The 22162-nt window shown below is 45.4% G+C and overlaps 2 protein-coding genes across 2 annotated transcripts; both read left to right on the top strand.

Annotated features, from left to right (window-relative positions):
- The first annotated feature begins 4968 nt into the window (after window positions 1–4968).
- On the top strand, window positions 4969–22141 carry LOC129599323 (uncharacterized). The gene is made up of 2 exons (XM_055497539.1): window positions 4969–5867; window positions 19735–22141. The coding sequence occupies exon 2, from the start codon at window positions 19751–19753 to the stop codon at window positions 20825–20827; it is 1077 nt and encodes a 358-aa protein (XP_055353514.1). The 5' UTR covers window positions 4969–5867; window positions 19735–19750; the 3' UTR covers window positions 20828–22141.
- LOC129580714 (uncharacterized) lies at window positions 7066–9043 on the top strand. The gene is made up of 2 exons (XM_055471370.1): window positions 7066–8655; window positions 8906–9043. The coding sequence occupies exons 1-2, from the start codon at window positions 7066–7068 to the stop codon at window positions 9041–9043; spliced, it is 1728 nt and encodes a 575-aa protein (XP_055327345.1).
- Window positions 22142–22162: the final 21 nt, after the last annotated feature.

Here is a 22162-nt window from a genome sequence, read left to right as displayed (position 1 = left end):
GCAAACAAAAAAAAATTACGGAGGCTTTCAGTTTTTATAAAACTGGTCAAATTTAAGCGGAAAGCTTGAAAACTGTCCGCATTGTCACATATTTATAATATTTTCGTAGCTGGCTTCGCTGGGGTTTTATATTTGAAATAGTTCTCAAACTCGTTTTTATTGCTGTACAAGTGTATTTTGCACTGTATTTCTTTCATTTTTCCATACCTCGAACACAACTGGTCGCGCGCTAGCGCGACCGATACTTGTATCTATATATAGATAGATATATAAGCAGCGGCAACCTTATATGAATGAAAACCAAAATCATTTAATCAAAAGGAGTTGACTATAATGTAAACTAATACCAACACGTAAAACTAATATTTTAATCTTCGCTTGCCACGTGAGTTATTAGCCGACGCTGTCATGCACCAGGACGTCTTCGTCGGAACGGTCCCATGATGTTGCAAAAAAGTATTAATATTTTTTTTTGTAGTTTTGCGTTTCTGTAGTTATATAGTTTACAAGTATTTAGTAAGTATAATATATATAAAAGTTTGGTAGTGCACCGAGTGAATGGTAGTGCGCAAAAAGGTTGTGCACGGAATGAAAGGGAGTGCAAAAGGTTGTGTACGGAGTGAAAGCGTGTGAAAGGGTGTGTACGGAGTGGTCACCTAAATAAAATTCGAAAAAATATTGCTACGGCGTATATCGGATACGGTTACGTAAATAACTTTTGACCCGATATAAATCATGAAATGTGAGCAGTGTACAGCCCAGACAAAGAAGCTGGTGCATGCTACAGTTGAAGAATGAATAACGGGGACGAATATATTGCGAACACAGACATTTAGAATGAAATAACGGGACGAATATATTGCGAACACAGACATTTAGAAGGAAAATAGTTGTAAGTTGTTTATTGTAAATGTGGACAAAGAATTCATGAGCAGGACCTGGAGAAAATAAGTATTGTCTTCGCACTAAACAAAACCAAGAAACGTTTTATTACGGTCAGTACGGTGAAAGTGGGATATAAATATATTATATTTATCTTGCACGTTTATTAGCACATGTTTATCGACAAACTGGCTGCAAACAATCCATTCGTACATGATGGACTGCGCCAGCTTCTTCGGAAGCACCAGCCAGGCACAGATACAATAAAAAAAAGCAGTAATACCGGCAAATCATCGAGTAACCACAGTGTGTATACCTCTATATAGAATGCGTTGAGCTCTTGGTCGTAAGCCTACTTTGAGATTCTCACTTCCGGCTATGAATCTTTACTAATGCCCCCGTTAATGCATAGTTGAAAACAGTCTTTCATCTGATGAGAAAATACCAACAGATTAGCGAGAACCTGAGCATCTTTGTTAATGACATCTGCGGAAAAATTTACTTTGCGCCATTTTTGCGATCCCGCTATGCCTACTTTACGGCAAATGCAGATTCTGGGCTTTCTCTTTGTGGTGATTGGTAAGTACCGCAGAGCAACTAATTTTCGAAATTCAGATTATTCTTAATTAAAACGTACAAGCAAAATATTTCCTAAGGAAGGTGACAACTACAGCGTAGCGAGTAGCGTACATATATTGCATAGATAAAAGTGTAGCTTGTGCAAAGAATTAACTTCAGACTTACATACGAACCCATAAACATTCCTCGTTTAAGCAAAGTGATTAATATTAATCACTTAAGAGGTTTAAGTTTAAGATTTTCATGCCCAGCGTCGAATAAATTACAGCTTTATTTACTGTAATGTTCTACCTACGTCAATCGGCATTGGGCAATGGCTCAACAATCGGCAAGCGGTGATATTACAGCTTTGGATACATTATTAAAGCATGGTGCACATGAGGCAGGCTCATTGTGGGGTGGAGTAAAATTTAGCAATTGCGATTGCAGACAGTGAGTTTGTTACAGTTTCGCGGTGATCAAAATTTTGTGATTTTTGTGTTGATCATAAAAGAGCAGTGAACCTATTATTTTTCAGTGACAACAGTCAACGCCGTATGGCAGCCACACCCAGGCATGGGGTACGGAGTGCTCCCATTCGGCATCAGTGGAACCGGTTACCCTGCCGCACCCTATCTAATACCCCCCAACGCTGTCGCTCCTTATCCTGGATGGCCATCCTATCAGTGGCCGTATGTACCGTATCCGGGCCTGGGTATCAATGGCCGGTAAAAAGCATAACTGTTTTGTTGCAAACGTGTATTTGTAACTATCATCACTTTTCATCAATGGGCGAAATAGCTAGACGAGCTGGAGCTGCTGGAGCAGCTAGACTACAATATAATCGGCTATGTGGAGCGCTTTTGTTTTCCTATGGAATGCAAACTGATCATTAACATATTTTGCTTTCAAATAATACATTTGTGTAAAAAGTGTTGCTACATAGTTCGGATTGCATGTGAAGAAGTCGTATTCTAGCTGTCAGAGTGTGCATCCTGTTATCATGGATTATGAATTCTCAACCTTAGAGAAGTATAACATTGCTGCAGTACCGATAGGGTCACGCATTATAATGCGACTTAATAGTGTCCGAACTATACAAGTATTTCGGATTACTACTTAGGTACTTAGGTAAAATGATAACAATATTGCTAGTACTTACCTTGCTTGGCTTGCTATAATTTGAGTTTTTTACAATACAGCGTAATGAGTGCACACCACAGTCATAATTCGACAAAGTCAAGAAGTAGCTCAAAATCAGTTTAATGTTAAATTATTATCTAACCATAAGGTGTTTGTACTCGTAGTAAATGGTCTGTTAATTTTGAGTCTGCTCTGATATCTGTATTAAACACCATTACTAACAAGTAAGTAAGTACTTGTACTCGTAGTGTCCGAACTACAGCTTCGACAGAGTACGAGTCTACGCGGTGAAAAGTTTACTGGTTCACGAGATTTATTTAGAGTCCTGTCACGAGATTTATAATAAATTTATTATAATAAATAATAGAGTTTAGACACTTGGTCTGTTCTTGTTAATCTGCACGAAGATGTACACTTCTGCTGTCTGCTGGCAGAAGGTTTACCATACATGTATCACCCTTTTAATTTCCATTTCTGAAAGACTTATAGAAGCAGATCATGCAATGCATCCCAGTTTAGCCCACCGCGTTTAAATGCAAGGGTAAGAGAAACAAAAAGATTTGCTTCACTATTAGACTTTATGCTTCACTATTAGACTATCAAAACTGATTGCAAAATAGGCGCACAGAATGGTGGCGGACTACGGCTTGCAGCGCCAAAGCTGGGGTCACAGTTATAGATTGATGCGAATTACGAGGGCAGTACAATTAACTACGGAGCGCCTACAGTCCCAAGTTCGCACTCCACACTCCCCGGTCGCCAGATTAGGTGCTTTTATAACTCGTAAGTACTGCATGTTGACAAATCGCCGACTTTATAGCTAAGTAATATTTGCACCTCGGACAGCAATATTCTAGAAGTACGTCTATTTACGTATACTAGGAAAGTGCATTCACTTTTGCGGGCAATGTATAACCGAAGCGTAGACTAAGAGTAAAATTAAGATGGTTATTTAATCTTGTTACTAATTTTTAATCTATCGACCCGCGCCGCTGGCGCGACATCGCATTCATTACCAAATTCCGCTGTGAACGAAACGATCATCAAAAGAAGTCTGACAAGGCCACGCAAATTAATAAAGCTAGGTGACGTACAATCTAAACTACTAATCATAACAGAAAGACTCCTTGATGATCTGATCTAGGCTATCTTCCGCGGAACTGTGCCAATCAGCATTCAAATCGCATTTCCTCGCAATCTCTGAATGGACAAAAACTTGAATGCGTTTCTTTATGCTAGGTCCATACTTCAGTTGTAAGAAAAAGTTGTACAACAAATCGTAGTCGTAAAATGGGAGCTACGATTTCAACAATCGTAGTCGTAGATTCCAGGATGTTGTAGTAATGTTGTAAAATTTTTGCAAACTGCAACACGTCCCGGCCATACTTTGACCACAACTAAAATTTGAGCCAGCCCAGCAGAGACGCGATTAGCGGATATATCCCGCTTATTTTTATTATTATTATTCAGCGGAAGCAACAGGATTTTATTTTGTTTCATCATACGAATAGTTTACAAATCAGTACTGTAAATCAATCATGGTCGCATGCTATACTAAAGTATCTACAAAATAAACTATGATAACATAAATGGAGTTAAATGCATAGCCCGCTATGTACAGTAAATCAATGCATAGCCCGCTCTGTAAATCAAAAACTTCAACACGGTTTTAACAGTGGAGCGAGGCAGCATAGTTTGATGTGACTAAACAACGCAGAAAGGGCAGCAATTGAAGGTAAACAGTAAATGGCACATAATAAATAACAAAACTCGCGAAATATCAGTAAACGGTTCTACTCGGAAGTCTTTTTGAGACCCGACACTCTGCTCTCTTGCCACTCAACTCGTCCTTTTTCGCTCATAAAGTACTCACAAAAATTATTTCTGATCGTGTTAACTTGATATCTGGAAGGACGTTTGTCGAACGCTTGCCAACCACTACCACCTTCTTCAACAATTTTTCGCCACCCTCCTTTACAAATTTCCCCGTTTTCCTGCTCTGCATCAACAAACCCGGCGGGAACGTACCGACGCGATCCCGCCCGGGTACTGTCGCGCATAAATTATGTAGCGCAAGGCAAGCTAAGACGACGTATTCCGCTACCTCCGGTGTGTATTCCACTGACTTGCGGGCGCACGCTTTTGGCCATTTTTTTAAGCGGCTTTACAGTTTGCAAAAATTACTGGCTTGTAGTTTGATAGTTGAGTGCGGTTTCTGGTTTGTTATCACCAGTTATGGGTTACATCGTAATGATATCGAGTAATCAGCATTAATTAAAGGAGTATTATTAATTGCATCATTTGCATGTAACAGAGCTGGACACATATAATTATATTATGGTGATTCTGGCAAAACTGCCCATTGGCTAGTTTGCTACTGTGAGACCGGGATCACTAGCGTTCACGTCAGTGGCGCTAGGCGCTACGCCTTTGGATTATGGCCTGTGTTGTGTCTCGCTTCTGATTGGCTTGTGTTTTGTTAGTGGGCGCGGCATAGCACGTGCTGCACAGCGTTGCACGCTGTTGAATGGGCTCCACGCTTTACGATCGAGCTGCGCCGATCAGTGTTGATTTTCTGTTGTCGGAATTTTCAATATTATTAAAAAGTCAGCGATTACGGTGCGACGTTTTGTGTTTCCGCATAGCTCGCGACCCAGATCGTGTCGCTCACTCCACGGGATAGATTCCGTTTCTGTCTCCGTCTGTGGATCCATTCTGGATCTACCATTAGATGGTAGCAGAGCCGACAGCGGTTCTCTGATTTGAATTGTGCCAGGCAAAGTTGGCCTGTTATTTGACGTGGAACCCGACCAGTAAGGCACAGGTCTGTACCACAGCAAAGCGCAACACCACAAGCGGTGCAAGTTCCTCATCTGACGTGGATTTCCAGCCTTGTTTTCGGTGCAGCGTCTTCAACGAAGACCTGTACTGTTGCAGGGACTGTGCAAGAGTTCAAGAGAGCAGTCGCCAGTGTTCCTCGGTGTAGAGTCTTCAGCGAAGACCTACACTGGTGTCACTGGTACTCGGCAAGGATTCAGCGAATCCTAAGCCGTGGGGCAGAAGCGCCGAAACGCCGAAAGGGGCGTACGGAAAAGACCGATCAGACTCCTCCAAACTGGAGTAGAGCGCCACCACTGTTGCTACGGCAGTCAGCCGGCACAGTAACCTTTCAAAAGCGTGCGGCACCACCGTTACGGTAAAACCGGCGGCAGCGCGGGAACGGATAGTGGAAGAAGAATTTGGATCATCTGGATCGTTTTCCCCGTGGAACGGACGGTTAACAGGTAGAAAACCGTTATTAATTACGAGATTGGTTAGACGGTAAAATTGTCAATTTTTATTGGTCCGTTCTGAGCTGAGCGTAAAAATAGGCGGAGTTTTGCACACGGCGCACATGTCTGGCCGTTGACCGTGACGTCAGGCAGATATAAATTTTTAGAGGAGCAACGTGATTGGTCAGTTATCTGAGCTGTGATTGGTTGAAATTTGAACTGAATGATTTGTGCTAGCTGACCAATAGGAATGAAGTAAACAACCCGAATGGGGATTTTCCGTTGAACTCGAGTCGTAATGGGAAATTTGATTTGAGATGAGATAATTGAGCGGGAAAGTGACCTTTTAACTTGAATTGAGTTGAGAAGTGACCTTTTGAGTTGAAACAAAGGAAAAGTGACCTTTGAGTTAATTGAGCTAGAAAGTGACCTTTTAACTCGAATCGAGTTGAGAAGTAACCTTTTGAGTTGAGACGAGCAGGAAAGTGACCTTTGAGATCAGAAGTTGACCTTTGACATCGGAAAGTGACCTTTACCGAAAAGTTCTAACTGATCAAAATGACCTTTCGAGTGACCTTTAAGATCCGGAATTGATGAACGGTGACCTTTAACGAAGTGAAATTGAAGCGCATAGTAGTACAGCGATATCAGCAGCTGTAGGATTTCATTTGTAAACGTGGTTTGAACTGAAAAAACGGTTTCGAAGTTTTGTCAGAAAAGTGACCTTTAGGGCAAACCTCTCGAACTTTTTAACGAAAAAGTGACCTTTAAACGGGACTTAATCGAAATTTTTCAACTGGAAAGTGACCTTTACTAAGGACTTAGAAAATTTCACAGAACGAAAGTGACCTTTAGGACAATTGAATAAACCATACAATAACGTGGTTGTGAGAACAATTGGCAGGAACGTCCAAGTTATCCGATCAACATGGATAAAGACAAAGAGGAACCGACATCTACCAGCAGTCAGGGAAGCAGGAGCTCCCGAGGATCACAACAAAGCGCAGTTGATCCATATAAGAAGGAATACAAGTCGCTCGCGCGTCCAGTCGGACATGATAGACAGACCCGAGCGGCTGTGACCTTTGCAAGAAAAGACAGCAAAGGCAGTGATAGCACATACCAAGCGGCGCTGGGAGCTACACAGAATGAGGAGAGCTCCAGCGGTGACGGAAAGGATACTCCCGCATCTGTGGCGGGAAGTCATCCGATGAACCAGACAAAGGTCACCGGGGAGGATAAACCCACAGCAAGAGGAGCGGAATCAGTTGGAGCATCACAGTCGGATGCTACCATCAGTGGAATGAATGAGCAGGATAAAAACGTGAACCTGGCTCAAATGGAAATGGAAAAGACAAAGGTCACCGAAGAAGAACTCGTTGAACTGGGACTGGATGACCTTTCACTGATCGATAAAACCGCAGGTGATGACCTTTGGGCAACTCCAATGGTCTCAGATGAATCGAATGAATCATACTTCACGGATGATGAAGCGACGATGAATATGTCCTTCCAGACTGCGATGAAGGAAGCTGACCGTGTTGAAGGGATGACACCATTCAAGGACATACCCGAGCACCTTATTGAACGGACACAAATGGGAAAGGTCATCAATGTTAGATCGCCATCACCGAACAGTCCCACAACGACTTTGAGGACTCGGGTGAGAGAGTTGGAAGACGAACTCGAGGCCAAGGAAAGTCAGGCAACGAAACGAACGAGAGAAAACCGGGAAAAACTGTCGTCGCTGGAAGCCCGAATATACGTATTAGAACAACAACAGGTAGACTTGGAAAGCGCGGCGGACGAATGGAAAATCAAATACGAACGTCAAAGAGAACTCGCGGAAGAATACTTGAAGATGGTGGATGACAGAGAAATGGAAGGTCATCTTGCAGTCAGTGACCTTAACGAAAGTATGTCCGAAGAAACAGCGGAAAGGTCACGACACTTAGCGGAACTGAAGGACGAATGTGACTCACTGAAACTAAAGGTCACTGAAGCCGAAACGAAAAGAGATGAATACGCAACCAAACTCGCCGATGCTACTCAGCGGTTGTTGACAAACACTACTGAAGTCTTCAAGCTCAGGAATGACCTGAAGCTCCGTGACGAGAATATCGAGACCCTCCAGAAGGAGTCATACGATCACCAGAGAAGGGCTGATGAAGCCGCTAAGGTGGCAAAGGACTTGCGAGATCAAACAGCCACCGAAGGTGTACGGTTGAATAACGAAATAAGACAGATGATGCAAGAGAATAAGGTGTTGAAGGAGGACAACAGAAAGGTCACCGATGAGATCAAAGAGTTGAAGGAAGCCGCCAAGACAATTGCAGAACGAGGCGCGAGGTGGGAACATGAGGCACACCTCTTGGATGAAAAGGTCACGGTCCTTGAACTGAAAGATAAAGAATGGCAACAAATGGTACATCAGAAAACACAGGAGATCATCAGACTCAACACGGAGCTGATCGATATGACCCAAACGGCAATGACGAGGGAAGATGAGGTCACCCGTACAAAAAACCAGCTGAAAATAGCAGCTGAGGAATACACGACGTTGGAAAGGGATGTGACCCAGTTGGCGGAACACATTAAGAGGATGGAGAATGATACTGAAAAAGTCATCCAGGAGAAGACCTTCCAACTCCATCAGCACATGCTAAAGGTCAACGAGGAGAATCAGAATTTGAAAACGGAAAAAGAGGAATTCCAGTTGAAAGTCCGTCGCCTGGAAGACGAGAATAAGGCGCTCAACATGTCGAATAAACACAAAGACGAACAACTGCTGCAATATGGAGTCAGGACTTCAACAGTGGAGTCGCCCCCGCCCAGTTACAGCAAGGCGCACGAAACGGGCACGGGCAAAAGCTTCCACTTCGAAATGCCGCTACGAACCGGCACCGGTAAGGGAAGTGTTAAAAATGAAAGAGAAGGAGATAAGGGCAAAGAAGACAAAGAGCCACCTTCGGAAAGTTACCCGCATATGAGTCGAGGTGACCCTTCACAATTTCCTCCGCACATCGAAACAAACGTGTTCATCGATGAAGGGCGACGGGACAGACCCCCCAGCCGGCAGGAGCGTCCAAGGAAATCCCGTTATGGAAAAGCGAAACGAAATCAAAGCGATGATGGAAGTAGTGAAGAAGACGATGACCAGGGAGCAGAAAATACAGCGGTGCAATTGACAAAAGCACTCAACTCGATGGCCCGGAAAACACCACTCATGACCTTTGACGGCAGTCGTGACACAGTGAGCGGCTGGACACGACTAGTAAAGGAAACCCAAAGAACCTACCAGCTAACGGACGACCAAATTATGATTGAGATTGCTAGCGCGGTGAAAGGTCCTGCTAAAACATGGTTTGAAGGAGAAAAGGACATCGCAGCCGAAGATAGAATTGAATACTCAATAACAGAGTGGATGGACAAATTCAAAGACGAATATGGTGATCGGGATGAAGAAGTCTTAGGCTTACGTGAGGCCTACGCGAGGAAATTTGAACTCGGAAAGGAATCGCTTGACCAGTATTATCAGGCGATAATGCGCTTCAAAGCGAAGAGAATTATCACCGAAAAGCAAGCAGTCGGCTTCCTAATTGAAGGATGTAGAGGAGACAATGAACTCTACAAGGCATTGCGTATACAAAAGTGCAAGACGCCAACGGACGTGAAGGACTTCTTCCGACATTGGGCAACGGGAGAGGAAAAGTATAAGGCGCCGAAAGGTCAACGTAATCAGGAATACGTGACCATCCGCCAAGGCCAAGTTGAAAACGTGCCGCAACAGAGAATGGCAGCTGCGCCAGTCCAGCAGCCGGTGGAATACCGCAGGGAGGCTCCGGTGCAAGAGGTCACCAAAGAAGTGACCTTTATCGACAGTCAGACGGGACAGCCACTCACGTACGCAATGGTAGCTGCGATACAGGCGGCGGCTCAAGTGAGACCGGCACCTCAGAATCTAACCCCACCGGCACCACAGAATATGGCCCCTATGAATGTCGTGTTACCACAACAAGGAGGGGGTAACGGAAACTTCGGTGGAAATGGATACGGAAATGGGAACTGGAACGGAGGTCAAGGAAACTTCCAAGGTCAAGGTCAGGGCAACTTCCAGCCAAACAGAGGAAATCAGAACTTTCAACAGAATCAAGGGTCACGAACAGAATTCAAGTTCCAGATGATCGACGGATGGGTGGCAAACGGCGTACAGATGTGCCAATACTGCATGTACGGCAACCACCAGACGCAAGGATGCAAGTTCGCGAATACGCCGCCGGATCAGAACCCAAATCTGTTCGCCTTCAGAGAATGGCAACGGCTGCGCAACACGGGTGGCTGGCGTCAGGCGGTGGCAAACGGATATGACCTGATTGCGCAATGGTATCAGGCTCGGGCAAACTTCCCAAATCAACAAGGAAACGGGAATAATGGAAATGGCGGTGGCCAAAATAGTGGCTACGGCCGTGGTGGCTTCGGCCGCGGCGGCTTCAGAGGAAGGAACAGAGGCTATGGCCGCGGAAATTACAGAGGCGGTGGAAATGGAGGCGGAAACTACCAACAGGGTGGTGGCCAAAATAATGGTGGTGGCCAGCCAAACGGAGGCGGCCCGGTGAATGATCAAGGAAATGTGCAGGGCGCGCAACAAGGTGGGGCGCCGGTTCAGGGAAACGGGCAAGATCAGTAGGCACCGGTGAGCCTACTGATCGTCCCGACCCTAAACCACCGGATAAAAGGGAAAGGTCACCACTGCAGAATGGTACTGCAGTGAATGTGACCACTGCGACGGCTATACGGATGCCGTCAGCGAAAAACGAAAGTGGACCGGCTATATGGATGCCGCAACCACAGGAAACGGCTATATGGATGTCGTCATTGCAAAAAGAAATTGAAACGGCTATAAGGATGCCGTCACAGCAGCAAAACGAACTGGTTATCGGGAAACCAGTACAAGCGGATAAAAGGTCACCGCAGAATGGTACTGCGAGTGGAAACGCGCAACGGGACCAAAGGTCACCGCAGAATGGTACTGCGAGTGGAAATTGTCGTGACGGTAGCGCGACACTGCGAACAGCGCAGCAAAATGAAAGGTCACCGTACTGCAGCGAAGAAGTGTTAGCGCAACGACGCGCACAACGGAACGCAAAGATTAAACAGGCGCTGCTGAACCAGAAGAAACCGCAGAACGATACTGCTCAAGAGGTAAATGAGCAACATGCGAAATTCCGGAAATACTTGGAAGAAAACGATAAGGTGAATGGGCCAAATTGTGATTGTTACGGAGAACCGAAGCCAAAGTTCTGGAATAGTTCAGAGGACAAGTTGATAAGGCAAAAATGGATGGAGCAGAATATCACTAACAGAAAAGATGAAAGGTCACCTTCTGTTGGAAAAGTCCAAGTGAAAGGTCAGGGAGCGAATGTGAATGTGAAAGGTCACGGCGATAGCGTCGTGTTAAAAGGTCAAGAAACAGACTTGACACTGCGAACAGCGCAGCAAAAGAATAAGGAAATGGCACAGAACTCCGACGACTCACTTGTGGACGCAGTAACACTACAACAGAAGGAGAAGTGGCAAAAAGTGGCCTACAGACCGAACGGCAATCACGGGATGTGGATACCCGTAACGCCAAAAGCGAAGCAGAAAGCGGGAATGTCACAAGAGGATTACTGGGACATGCAACAGTTGCGAACGCAATGTGAAAGAAAGCGACTGGAAGAGTTGGTTACCGGGAAACCAGCGCAAAGGTCATCGAACCCAGTCCCAGTATTCAATCCAGAGGAATATAAGAAGACATTCGCTGACTGGAATCATTCACGTAATGCTCCACCACAGGATAAACCGCCGAATTATGGAGAAAAAGTCCCCATACAAAAGCTGACAGGTGGCGGATTTGTCATGAAGCGCAACGAAAGGTCACAGGACTTAGCGCAAAATGAACAGAAAGGAAGGTCAAATGAAATGGCGCAAACGCAACAGAGTAGCGCAGTTGAAAGGTCACGGGACTTATCGGAGGCACTGCAAAGGATGCCAATGACAAGTCACCAGCCCGAACAGACGGGATGTCTTCGCAAATCGATCCGACGAAAACGAACAATGAAGTATCTGCGAAAGTGATCGAATGGATGACCGAAAAGGGATATAATATGGTCACATATGAAAGGTCACCAGAGGAGATGAGAGATAGCGAAGAAGACGAATTGAAGCGAGCTGACCAAATAACAAGTGAAGTCATTGAGAAGCTGAGAGATAAACGAAATGAAAATCGTAAAGAGGAATTGATCCATCAGACGATAAATGAAGTGACTAAAGGTCACATGGATAGCACAAAAGCAAATGAGCAAGTGCAGAACGTGCAAAAGGTCACCAGTGGTAAAATGGCTCCAGAGAAGCAAACGGAAAAGACAAAGCCGCGAAAATATTACGATGTTCGAACTGACGTCCCACACAGGATTGATAAGTTGAGCGAGATATTGAAAGGTCATAGCACTCCAGCAAAAGGACAAGTGCTTCCCGATATGGACCCGGGACCAGTATCGCTTATTCCTGTGAAATGTAAGATTCATACTTTGAAGATTCAAAATGGAAAACTGCCCAAGAGAATTGAAGCGTACACACACGAAGTGAAAGTGGGAGACATAAAGGTCAACGCAATGTTGGACACCGGCGCTGAGACGTCGCTGATCAGCAAACCGTTTTGCGAGAAGAATGGACTCCATATGCTCCCATTGCCACCTGACAGATTGGTGAAAATAAATGGAATTAGTGGAACGTCAGGATTCCTGGTGACGCACTACTGTGTAGCGCCAGTGACCTTAAGGAAAAGCGAACATTCATTCTACGTCCGACCGAAGTGTGACGACGTACAAGTGTTATTGGGATTTGACTTCTTGGAAAAGAAATTCGTACTAATGGACAATGAAGGTGAAGAAGAGAAAGAAGATGACCCAAAACCAGTTGCCAAAGTTCAAGTCGGAAAGGTCACCGAACTTGTAAAACAGACGGAAAATGCTCAAACTGGTTAATAAACGCTAATCCCAGTACCAGAGGCACCGGGAAACGAAAAGAAAAAGATGACGCGAAAAGAATTGTCACCATTTGAGCAGTTGCAAATGATTCAGCAGGAGATCGAAAAGACATTAAATCGGACCTTGCTGGCACAGAAGGGAAGAGAAAAGGTCATCCCAGTACCAGAGGCACCGGGAATGACAAAAGTGCAGCAGGAAGAAATTATCCCAGTACCAGAGGCACTGGAAACGAAAAATGAAAATGGAAAAGTCGGAAAAGTTATCCCAGTACCAGAGGCACTGGGAAAGGAAGACGAAAGGTCACCAGCAACTGAGAACTTGGAACGAGAGCGTAATTCGAACCTTTTCGAACCACGATCTGCTACCCAAAATGAAAGGCTACCAGATAAAACCAAAGAGGAAGTAACAGAACGTGAATCTCAAAAGGAACCCTTTTTCGAACCACGACCTGCTACCGAAAGGTCACCAACGATTGAAGAGATAATTGCCACACAGAAAGAAGCGGCAGTTGCAGCGAAACAATCTCTTGTGCCAGACATGGAGTGGGCAGCCTATCCCAGTACCAGAGGCACTGGAAATAAAGACGGCTAAAGTGGGGAAGGATAAAAAGAGTGAAAGGTTACGAGTTTTGAAACGAATAGTTGAAGAGGAACAGATGTTTACAAGCGAAATCCGCGACAAGGCACTCGAACAATTGAAAGGTCACCGAACAGAAAAAGAACCAGAGGTCATTGAAATATCCTCTGAGGATAAAAGCGTGACCCCAATCGAATGTGAGGAAGATACCACAGTACAGGAACAGGTTAAACCTGAAGCGAGTCAAAGGACATTAACTCCAGAAGAACGAGCCGGGAGTTGTCACCACGGTTACTTTGAGGATCCGTGCAGAGTGCAACCACAGTGGGAATGCGCGGAATGTTGTGAAAATGCCTCCCAAGATGACCTTTCAGAATGGCCAAGATGTAATGCCGCATTAGCAGACCTTAAAGGTCATGCCCAAAAGGAGGCGAAAAGCATCATGCGGACAAACGAAATGTGGAAACCACACATCGAACGGTATCATTGGAATAGATATCGAACGTGGTTGTCATGCGTGGAAAGTTTTATAATCGGAAGAGGCAGATGGCTAAACCATTGGTTGCAACGTGTGGAGAAAGGAATCCAAGATCCTCTCGATCCGGTAGCAACAGAAATGAGATTCGAACGAGAGATAGAAGAGATGACCGAAGAAGGAGAAATGTGGGAAGAAGCGAGAGTTGACCTTTTCTGGGACTTCCGTGTGAACCACATGTATAAAGGTGAAGGGAGAACGATCATTTTCCCGGCAGGACTTGGAACACCTGTCTACGAATCACTTGAAGTGTACTACAACGCGTTAAAAGAGGGAAACGAAAAAGCATTCGAGAAATACTGGAAGGAATTCGAGGGAGAAATCCCCAAATTTGACGTAAAAGAGATGCGAGAACTACAGGTTACCCGGAAAAGAAGGTTACCGGGATTAGTGCAAAAGAAAAAGGTGACCTTTGCACCAGATCCAGATGGAGTGGACTACCCCGAACGAGGCGGTGATACATGGTGCATGTATGAAACGATTCCAAATGATGAATGGGTCACCGAAGAACTGATGGCAAACTGTATTTTCGTTGGTCCTAAACGACCTAAAGGTTACGAAACAGTTCAACAGGATGAAGCCGATAAAGGGACTCCCAAAGAAGCAGAGAATGAGGAACCAGTTGAGATAGCTGAAGGCGGATCGAACGAAACGGAAGAAAGTTCAAAGTCGGCTTTTGATATTGCGCAGATGCTAACGGATAGAGGGGAAATGTGGAAAAGGTTTAAAGAGGAAGTTGAAAGGATATCGAACGAACAACAAAACCCAGTAACTGAGGCAAAAAACGGGGAAAGGTCACTCGATAACGGTGAGGAATGTCCGCCGGTCGAGTTGACCGAAAAGCCATTAACGAGCCGCGAAGAAATAAATGAACTGGAAAAGTCAAAATCGGACGGAGAAAGGTCAAACTCCGATCAATCAGAAAGGTCACCAACGAGAATTCGGGTAGCGAGGAGTCACCCGAGAGTAGCCGCACGAAATGGGCGAAAGGCAAAAGAAGGGGACAAACCCCTGCTCAAAAATTCGAAAGTGAAAAAACTTAGCGAGTCGCGAGAAAACGAAAGTGACCTTTCATCAGAAGATGAAGGAGTTGATGAGCGTCCACTCGAAAAGGCAAACAAAGGTCAAGCCACTGCACAAGAATATGAGAGCAGTAACTCCGACTCCGAGTGGACGAGTTCAAGCGATAACTCAACAACTTCGGAAGATTCAGGTGTAAGTGACCTTTCGGAGCAAGAGGATTTAATGGACTTGGATGAAGATGACGAAGTAGATGAGGAAAAAGAAAAGGATATTAAAGTCAGAAGATTGAAAGTGGAAAAAGCTAGAATGTCGAAGGACGTGATCAAAGTTTACAGCGATCAGCGAATCAAATTGAAACCGTCAAACTGCACACGTGTAAAGGTCAAGATGGGAAAATATGCACCGGCTCAAAACAAGCTGATGTTTACACCGGTCCCACAAGTGGAAACTGAAGTGCAACCGTTGGCAGGAGTGACGGACCACAGGGGAAAATACTTCGAAATCGTTATCGCAAATCACAGTAGCAAATACCGAATCGTGAAGAAAAATCAGCTTCTCGGCTACGTTGAGCCGTACGAACATATGGAGAATGTAAAGGTCAACGCAGGGACAGTAAAGAACGTACTCGAAGACCCTGAGGTGGATGAGACAACGAAAGCAGAACTTAAAAAGATAATCGAAAACCTGAAATTGGGACCTGACCTTACCCAAGAGCAGAAAAACGACGTGTACAACGCGTTTTGGGAATTCTGGAAAGTCTTACCCACATCAAAGAAACCGTATGGAGATGTGAAAGGGGTCACCCACGTAATTGATACGGGAGACGCGAAACCAGTCAAATGCAACCCGGCCAGAACGAGTTGGACAGGCCGTGAGTTTATAACGAAACATATCGAAGAAATGTTAGCACAAGATGTAATTGAACCGTCAGATGCCGAATGGAGTTTCCCAGTCGTACTGGCAATAAAGAAAAATGGCGACGGAACAATGGGAACGCGATTTTGCGTCAATTACATCATGCTCAACAAGCTGACAAGAAAGAATAACTACCCGCTACCAAACCCGGATGAACTGCTTGACGCGTGCGCAGGCAACAAATATTATGGAAAAATGGACCTACAAAGTGGATTTTGGCAGATCCCAATGGATCCAGCGTCAATCAATAAGACGACCTTTGTCACGCAAGATGGAATGTATCGGTTTAAACGTATGCCGTTTGGAGTTTGCAACGGACCAGCAACATTTCAATTGTGTATGGACAAAGTACTTTCGAAAGCGAAAAGAAAGGGTTGCGTTTTCGGGTACATCGATGACGTTATCTTCGCCGGAAAAACTTGGGGGCGATTTTCATGCAGAATTTGAGAAACGTCTTAATGAGTCTAGTTGAAGCGGGATTCACGATTAAGCCAACGAAATGCGAATTTGGAATGAGACAAATGGGATTCCTGGGTCACATACTCAGTGAAGATGGAATTCGAATGGATCCGGAAAAGGTCACCGCGGTCTCAGAATTTAAACGGCCTCAAACAGAGAGGCAACTAAGGTCATTCCTTGGATTGGCGAACTACTACCGCAAGTTCATAATGGGATATGCACAGAAGACTTCCCACTTATATGAACTGCTGCGACAAGATAAACATGTCAAAAAAGACTGGACAGCAGTACATGAAGAAGAGTTCAACAGTCTAAAACAACTGTTATGTGAAGGTCCGGTATTGGCAAAGTTTGACCCTGCAAAACCGACCGTAATCGAATGCGACGCAAGTAAAGAAGGAATTGGAGCTGTGCTGTCACAAGATGGACATCCGATCGCGTACGCCAGTCGTGTTCTACATGGAGCTGAAAAGAATTACGGTGTAACGGAATGGGAATGTCTGGCAGTAGTGTTCGCTGTCAGGAAATTCAAGCCGTATATAGATTACGCAGAATTCACCGTAAGGACGGATCATCAGGCGTTGACGAACTTGCTAAGGTCAGAAACAAATAAAGTTGGAATGAACCCGCGACTGACAAGATGGGCTATGGCATTACAAGGTCACCAGTTTAAAATTGAATATAAACCGGGAAAATACTGTGACAATGCGGACGCGTTATCAAGGGCGCCAATTGAAGGTCCGACGTGTCACGAAGAAGAATTTGACGAGATTCCGAATTTCGAGGATTACAAGAAGGAGTTTGATACGAAGGAACCGGCAATTGAAGTTGGACAGCTGTTCCTGCAGATGGTGGAACAGAGGGAGAAACGATTAAAGGTCACTTCAGCTACGGCGAACGAGTCGGCTGAAAACGAAGCAAAAGTGAACCGAGTGAGAAGCTGGTTGCCCGCCGTTAGTGACTTAAAGGTCACCGGACTTGACGCGGAATCTCAAATGCAGAATGGAAAGGTCACGGGACTTGATGATAGAGCGGAGAATAGAGATGACCTTTGGGAAACGGACAAAGTGGCACAAGCGATGAACGAATGCCCAATCAAACTATTGAGATTCCCAAAACAGGCGAAAAAGCGGTATAAACCGTTACCACGATGCAAGGTCATCAAGGATTGGAATGAACTCAGTACAGCGACAGTTCGCATTGTCAACCTGCAAGGCGACGAAGAAGAGGTTGATGATTCAAACTTGCAGTTGCGAAACAAACAGCTGAAAGATCCTCATCTGGCAATGATCATAGACGAACTGGAACACCTACCAGACGCGGAAACAAGATCGAAATTTGAAGTGCATTACCAGTTATGGAATGGTATATTATACCGAGTAAAGGATAAAAATGGAAAACTTGAAAGGTCATATGTGGTACCGTTGTCAATGCGAAGAGCGATAATCCACGCATTGCACGACGAGAAAGCAGCAGGCCATTTGGGATTTGAAAAGACTCTGTCAGCGATAAGATTGCGCTACTATTGGGACAGAATGAGCACTGACGTGAAGAATTACATACTTGCTTGCCAAGGATGCCAATTTCGCAAGACACCGAGGAAATGCCCACCCGGTAAACTACAGGAGATAAAAGTTGGACACCCATTCTTCCGAGTCTACGCGGACTTGAAGGGACCGCTGTTGCCAACGAAGAAACGTGGATACAAATACATAGCGGTGTTTATTGATCAACTGACGAAATATGTGATTGCGGTACCAATGAAGACGGCAACGGCTAAAGAATTCGCGAAAGTCTTTGTAAAGCACGTGATATTGGTACACGGAGCACCGCACATCCTACATACGGATCGTGGACGGCACTTCACAGCCGAAGTGTTGACAAAGGTCACCAATGTGTTTAAGATTAAACACACATTTGGAACGGCGTATCATCCAGAAGGTCAAGGCCAAGTAGAAAGACAGATGCAGACCATTGCTGATGGCTTGGCGCAATACCTAAAAGCGGGAAATGAGCGAAAGTTTAACAAGTATCTCCCATATGTTATTTCGGCGATGAACAGAGTCGTGCACGCCACAACGGGATATTCAGCATACTATATGCTACACGGCAGAGAAATGACAATGCCGGAAGATGTGGTTACAAAAACGAATATACCCGATGATTACGGAACTCCAGACGAATGGGTGGAGACCATGAAAAGAACTTGACCTTTGCCGAAGAAGTGGCGAGATGTAACATCAAAGACGCATATGAGAAAAATGCGGAAATTTATAATAAGAAGAAATCGGAGCCGAATTTCAAGGTGGGCGATTTGGTACTTATACGACTTCCAAAAGATACTAAACAAGGAAAAAAAGAAAATCAGTCGGATTTCAAGTCGAAGTACGATAAAGTGTGGAAAATTCTTAGCTTCCCGCGAACAAACGAAGCGGAGGTCATCGAGCAGAATCCGAAGAAGGAAGCGGATCTAAAAGTGGTTTCTATTGATCGGTTAAAGCCGTGGCATCCGCCATTACCCGACGAGAAAGATTCGCAACGAACGTTGAACGAAAAAGAAACGGAAGAAGCCGAGCTTGCTTCGAAAAATGGTACCAATCAATTTTTCGAACCACCTCTGCTACCTGAAAGGGAAAAAGTGGATAAGGGCGCAGAGCATACTCCTCAAAAAGAACCTTTTTTCGAACCACCTCCGCTACCTGAAATGGAAAAAGAAAACAAACCTACAAAGAAAAGAGGAAGAAAGAAGAAAGAGGATAAGGATTTCGAAACAGCAGTCACAATCAAGTTGAACGCGGAGGCTGGTAATTTGGCAGAAAGGTCACTGGAACAAGACAACGAACCGATCCTCTAAAGTACCAGAGCGTACTTCCAAAAAGGACCTGCAACAATCCTTTTTCGAACCACGCACTGCTACCGAAGATAAGGATGACCTTTCGAAACAGCGTACGGACGCTGAGATGTCAGAGCGTGACCCGAATTTTTTCGAACCACGCACTGTTACCGGTAATGAGAATGACCTCATAAAAAAGAGAGAAGAGGAGATAGAAGCGGTCAAATCAAAAGCTGAACAATTGGGCCGTGATATAGCGAAAGCAATTAACGAGCGGAAAGCCAAACAGAAGAAAAAGAAACCGACCCCTACGGACTTATTGACCCAAAAAGGCGAACCTGAGGATGCAGCCGAGAAAGAACTTCTTGATCGGATAACTAAAGGACGAGAGAACAAATAACCACATAGACATAAATAAGGGGTCACAATAAATTAAAAATAGGAGTCGAAAAGGAAAAAAGAAAGGTCACCACTGTGCAAAAAGTTAACCTTTATTGTTTCGTTTTATAGAAGGTAAGCACAGTTAATGGACAGATTGGGACGACAAAACTCGGATAATTCAGACTCGGAAAGTATTGGAAACCCACTAAAAGCATCTACACCTATAAGAATGGAAGGTGAATACGGTTATGACACCTCATATGGTGAAGGATCAACGTCGTCAGTGGGAACGGCTCAGAATGAACCTGGAACAAGTCAAGGAGGTTACTATGGCGGCCAGGGATATTACGTGTATCACGATCCAGGACAGCAGACGAGTTATCAGGACACGGTTAACTGGGTGCACCACGGCTCACCTGCCGGAACCCAGTATTCGGGACAAGTAACGGGCGCCCCGTATCAACCGTATCCAGGATCGTATACCCCACCGATGGGACCACCACAAGTAATGATGGGACCGGCAAGAATGTTGATGCCGCCACCGCAACAGACCACACCGAGTCGATTTATGGGACATGGTGGATTCAGCGGAACTCCACCACGATCACAAAGGTCATCTCCGATATTACCGCCTTTTCCGGAGACGGGAGGCTTGTCACTGTCGGATATCGGAGCGCCTCGCATGAGAACACCGCAGCAACTTGGAGCGCAACGATCTCACCGGAACTCGCCACAGAGAGGAGGAAGACGAGGCGGAAACCGGTTCGATTCACCACGACCGCGAGGCATATTGCCATCACTGGGCCCTAACTTGGACGAAACGGGACCAGATGGGTTACGGTTGACGCCACCAGGCGAACCTTCAGTACACGAGTACGCGCCGAAACTCCCTTTGGACCTCAGAGAGGATGATGCGCGTTTAAACGTAATCGTGGACAAAGCAGAAGAGTTGACAGAAGCGGATGGAACGGCCATTCAGGACTTTAACAGGATGTGCCGTGACCTTTACAGAATTCACATGAGAGTGGAAGACGAACATGGATGGTATGGAAAGTTGATCAGCCTGGAGGCAGTCATCAAACCATGCCACACAGCGTTGAAAGAGAAAACAAAAGCGATAGAAGTCAAGCGCAAAGAATTAGCGATAAAATTGCATCGATGTGGCAATATCATCCGGCAGTACATGGCAGGCAGTGGCCGCGGATTATCGAGAAGGTTCTGAGATACCTTAAAGTATTTCCGGAAGAGAAAACGATTCCAGCGACCAGCAGCGCAGGAACATCTAAGCCATTAGTCGAAAAAGCCACTTCGGTGGATGAAATGTCTGACAGTGACCTTTTGGCAACAAAGAGAAAGATTGATGCCGAATTAACTGAACGAGCAGAAAGGTCACGGGCCAGCTCGACCGCAGGATCAACACGTGGACGGACCAGTTCGGTTACAGAACCATCTAGCGGAGCCACGAAGAGTGGAAAAAGAGCAAGGTCACCAACGATAAGCCCAAAAGAAACTGACAAGAAAGGGCAGCGAACGAAGAAGGCCACGTCAGGTAAAGCAACACCAGCTGAGCCGGCAAAGCCACAAGGCCCAGTCCCAGTGGGTAGAAAGAGCGCGCCACCCACACCAGCTGGAACAGAAGGTCAAATTCGATTTCCGAAGTGTAGAAGCTTCACGGCCAAGTACACTGGCGAAGACCATAGAGAACGAAAGGTCACCGCACGAATAGTCGATAAGAAAACGAACAAAGAGATCGACTCGTATAATCCCCTCGCGGATAGGTCAGTCAAGGATGCCATTGGGAAAGAGTCAAAAACGATAGTCAATGAGGCGCTACAGTTTATTCCCCCAGAAGAACGTCATAACCCAAGAGTTATCGTTCAGATGATGAAGCACGTGGTATCTAAAGTTGCAACCGAAGAAGATGCATGGATCCGTATCAAAGTGGGCACAGATGATGACCACGTGGCATATACATACACAACGGACGGCAAACTGTTGATCAAAGAGAGAACTCGCTCAAAACCGACGGCGGATCCAGATCCGAAGAAACGATCGTCAGATGATTATGAGTCGGTCCTGAGATACACAGAGGCGACAAGCAGAAAGGTCACCCTCAGACTTTTCGGTGGTAATGGAGAAGCTGTGGAAACCATAACTGCAGTGATAGTCGATCCAATAACAGGAGACCCGGTTCCATATGCTCCATGGGACGTATCAGAAGAGAGCGCCCGAAATGCGAATCAGGCAGCCGTTGAGCAGTTATGGGATCTGATACCCGAAAGCGACCGGACAGATGCCGTGGTTCAAGCGAGTACACTGATCAGCATGATGCGGCATCGAGCGGAAATCGATGGAGCACATTTCCGACTCACAAGACGAATGGAGGACGGATCGTACAAAACGGTATTTTACGACGCTAAGAAGAACCCTTTGTGGGAGGTCGCCTCACAGGGACAGCTGACAGAGACACTACATTTGGAAATCCAGCCCCCGGCACAAGAAGGCGGAGCCGGAGAGACGGAAGAGGCACAGGGCACGTCGGCAAATGTAACTGAAA

This window comes from Paramacrobiotus metropolitanus, unplaced genomic scaffold (genome assembly GCF_019649055.1).
Source record: "Paramacrobiotus metropolitanus isolate TYO unplaced genomic scaffold, Prichtersi_v1.0 Parri_scaffold0000004, whole genome shotgun sequence".
Lineage (NCBI taxonomy): Eukaryota > Metazoa > Tardigrada > Eutardigrada > Parachela > Macrobiotidae > Paramacrobiotus > Paramacrobiotus metropolitanus.
This window is presented reverse-complemented; position numbering and strand designations above follow the sequence as displayed.

Coding starts and splice junctions, on each gene's coding strand:
- LOC129580714 (XM_055471370.1), top strand. CDS start 7,066: ATGAACCAGACAAAGGTCACCGGGGAGGATAAACCCACAGCAAGAGGA. Junction 8,656..8,905: donor AACAACTGCTGCAATATGGA/GTCAGGACTTCA, acceptor TCATCGATGAAG/GGCGACGGGACAGACCCCCC.
- LOC129599323 (XM_055497539.1), top strand. CDS start 19,751: ATGGACAGATTGGGACGACAAAACTCGGATAATTCAGACTCGGAAAGT.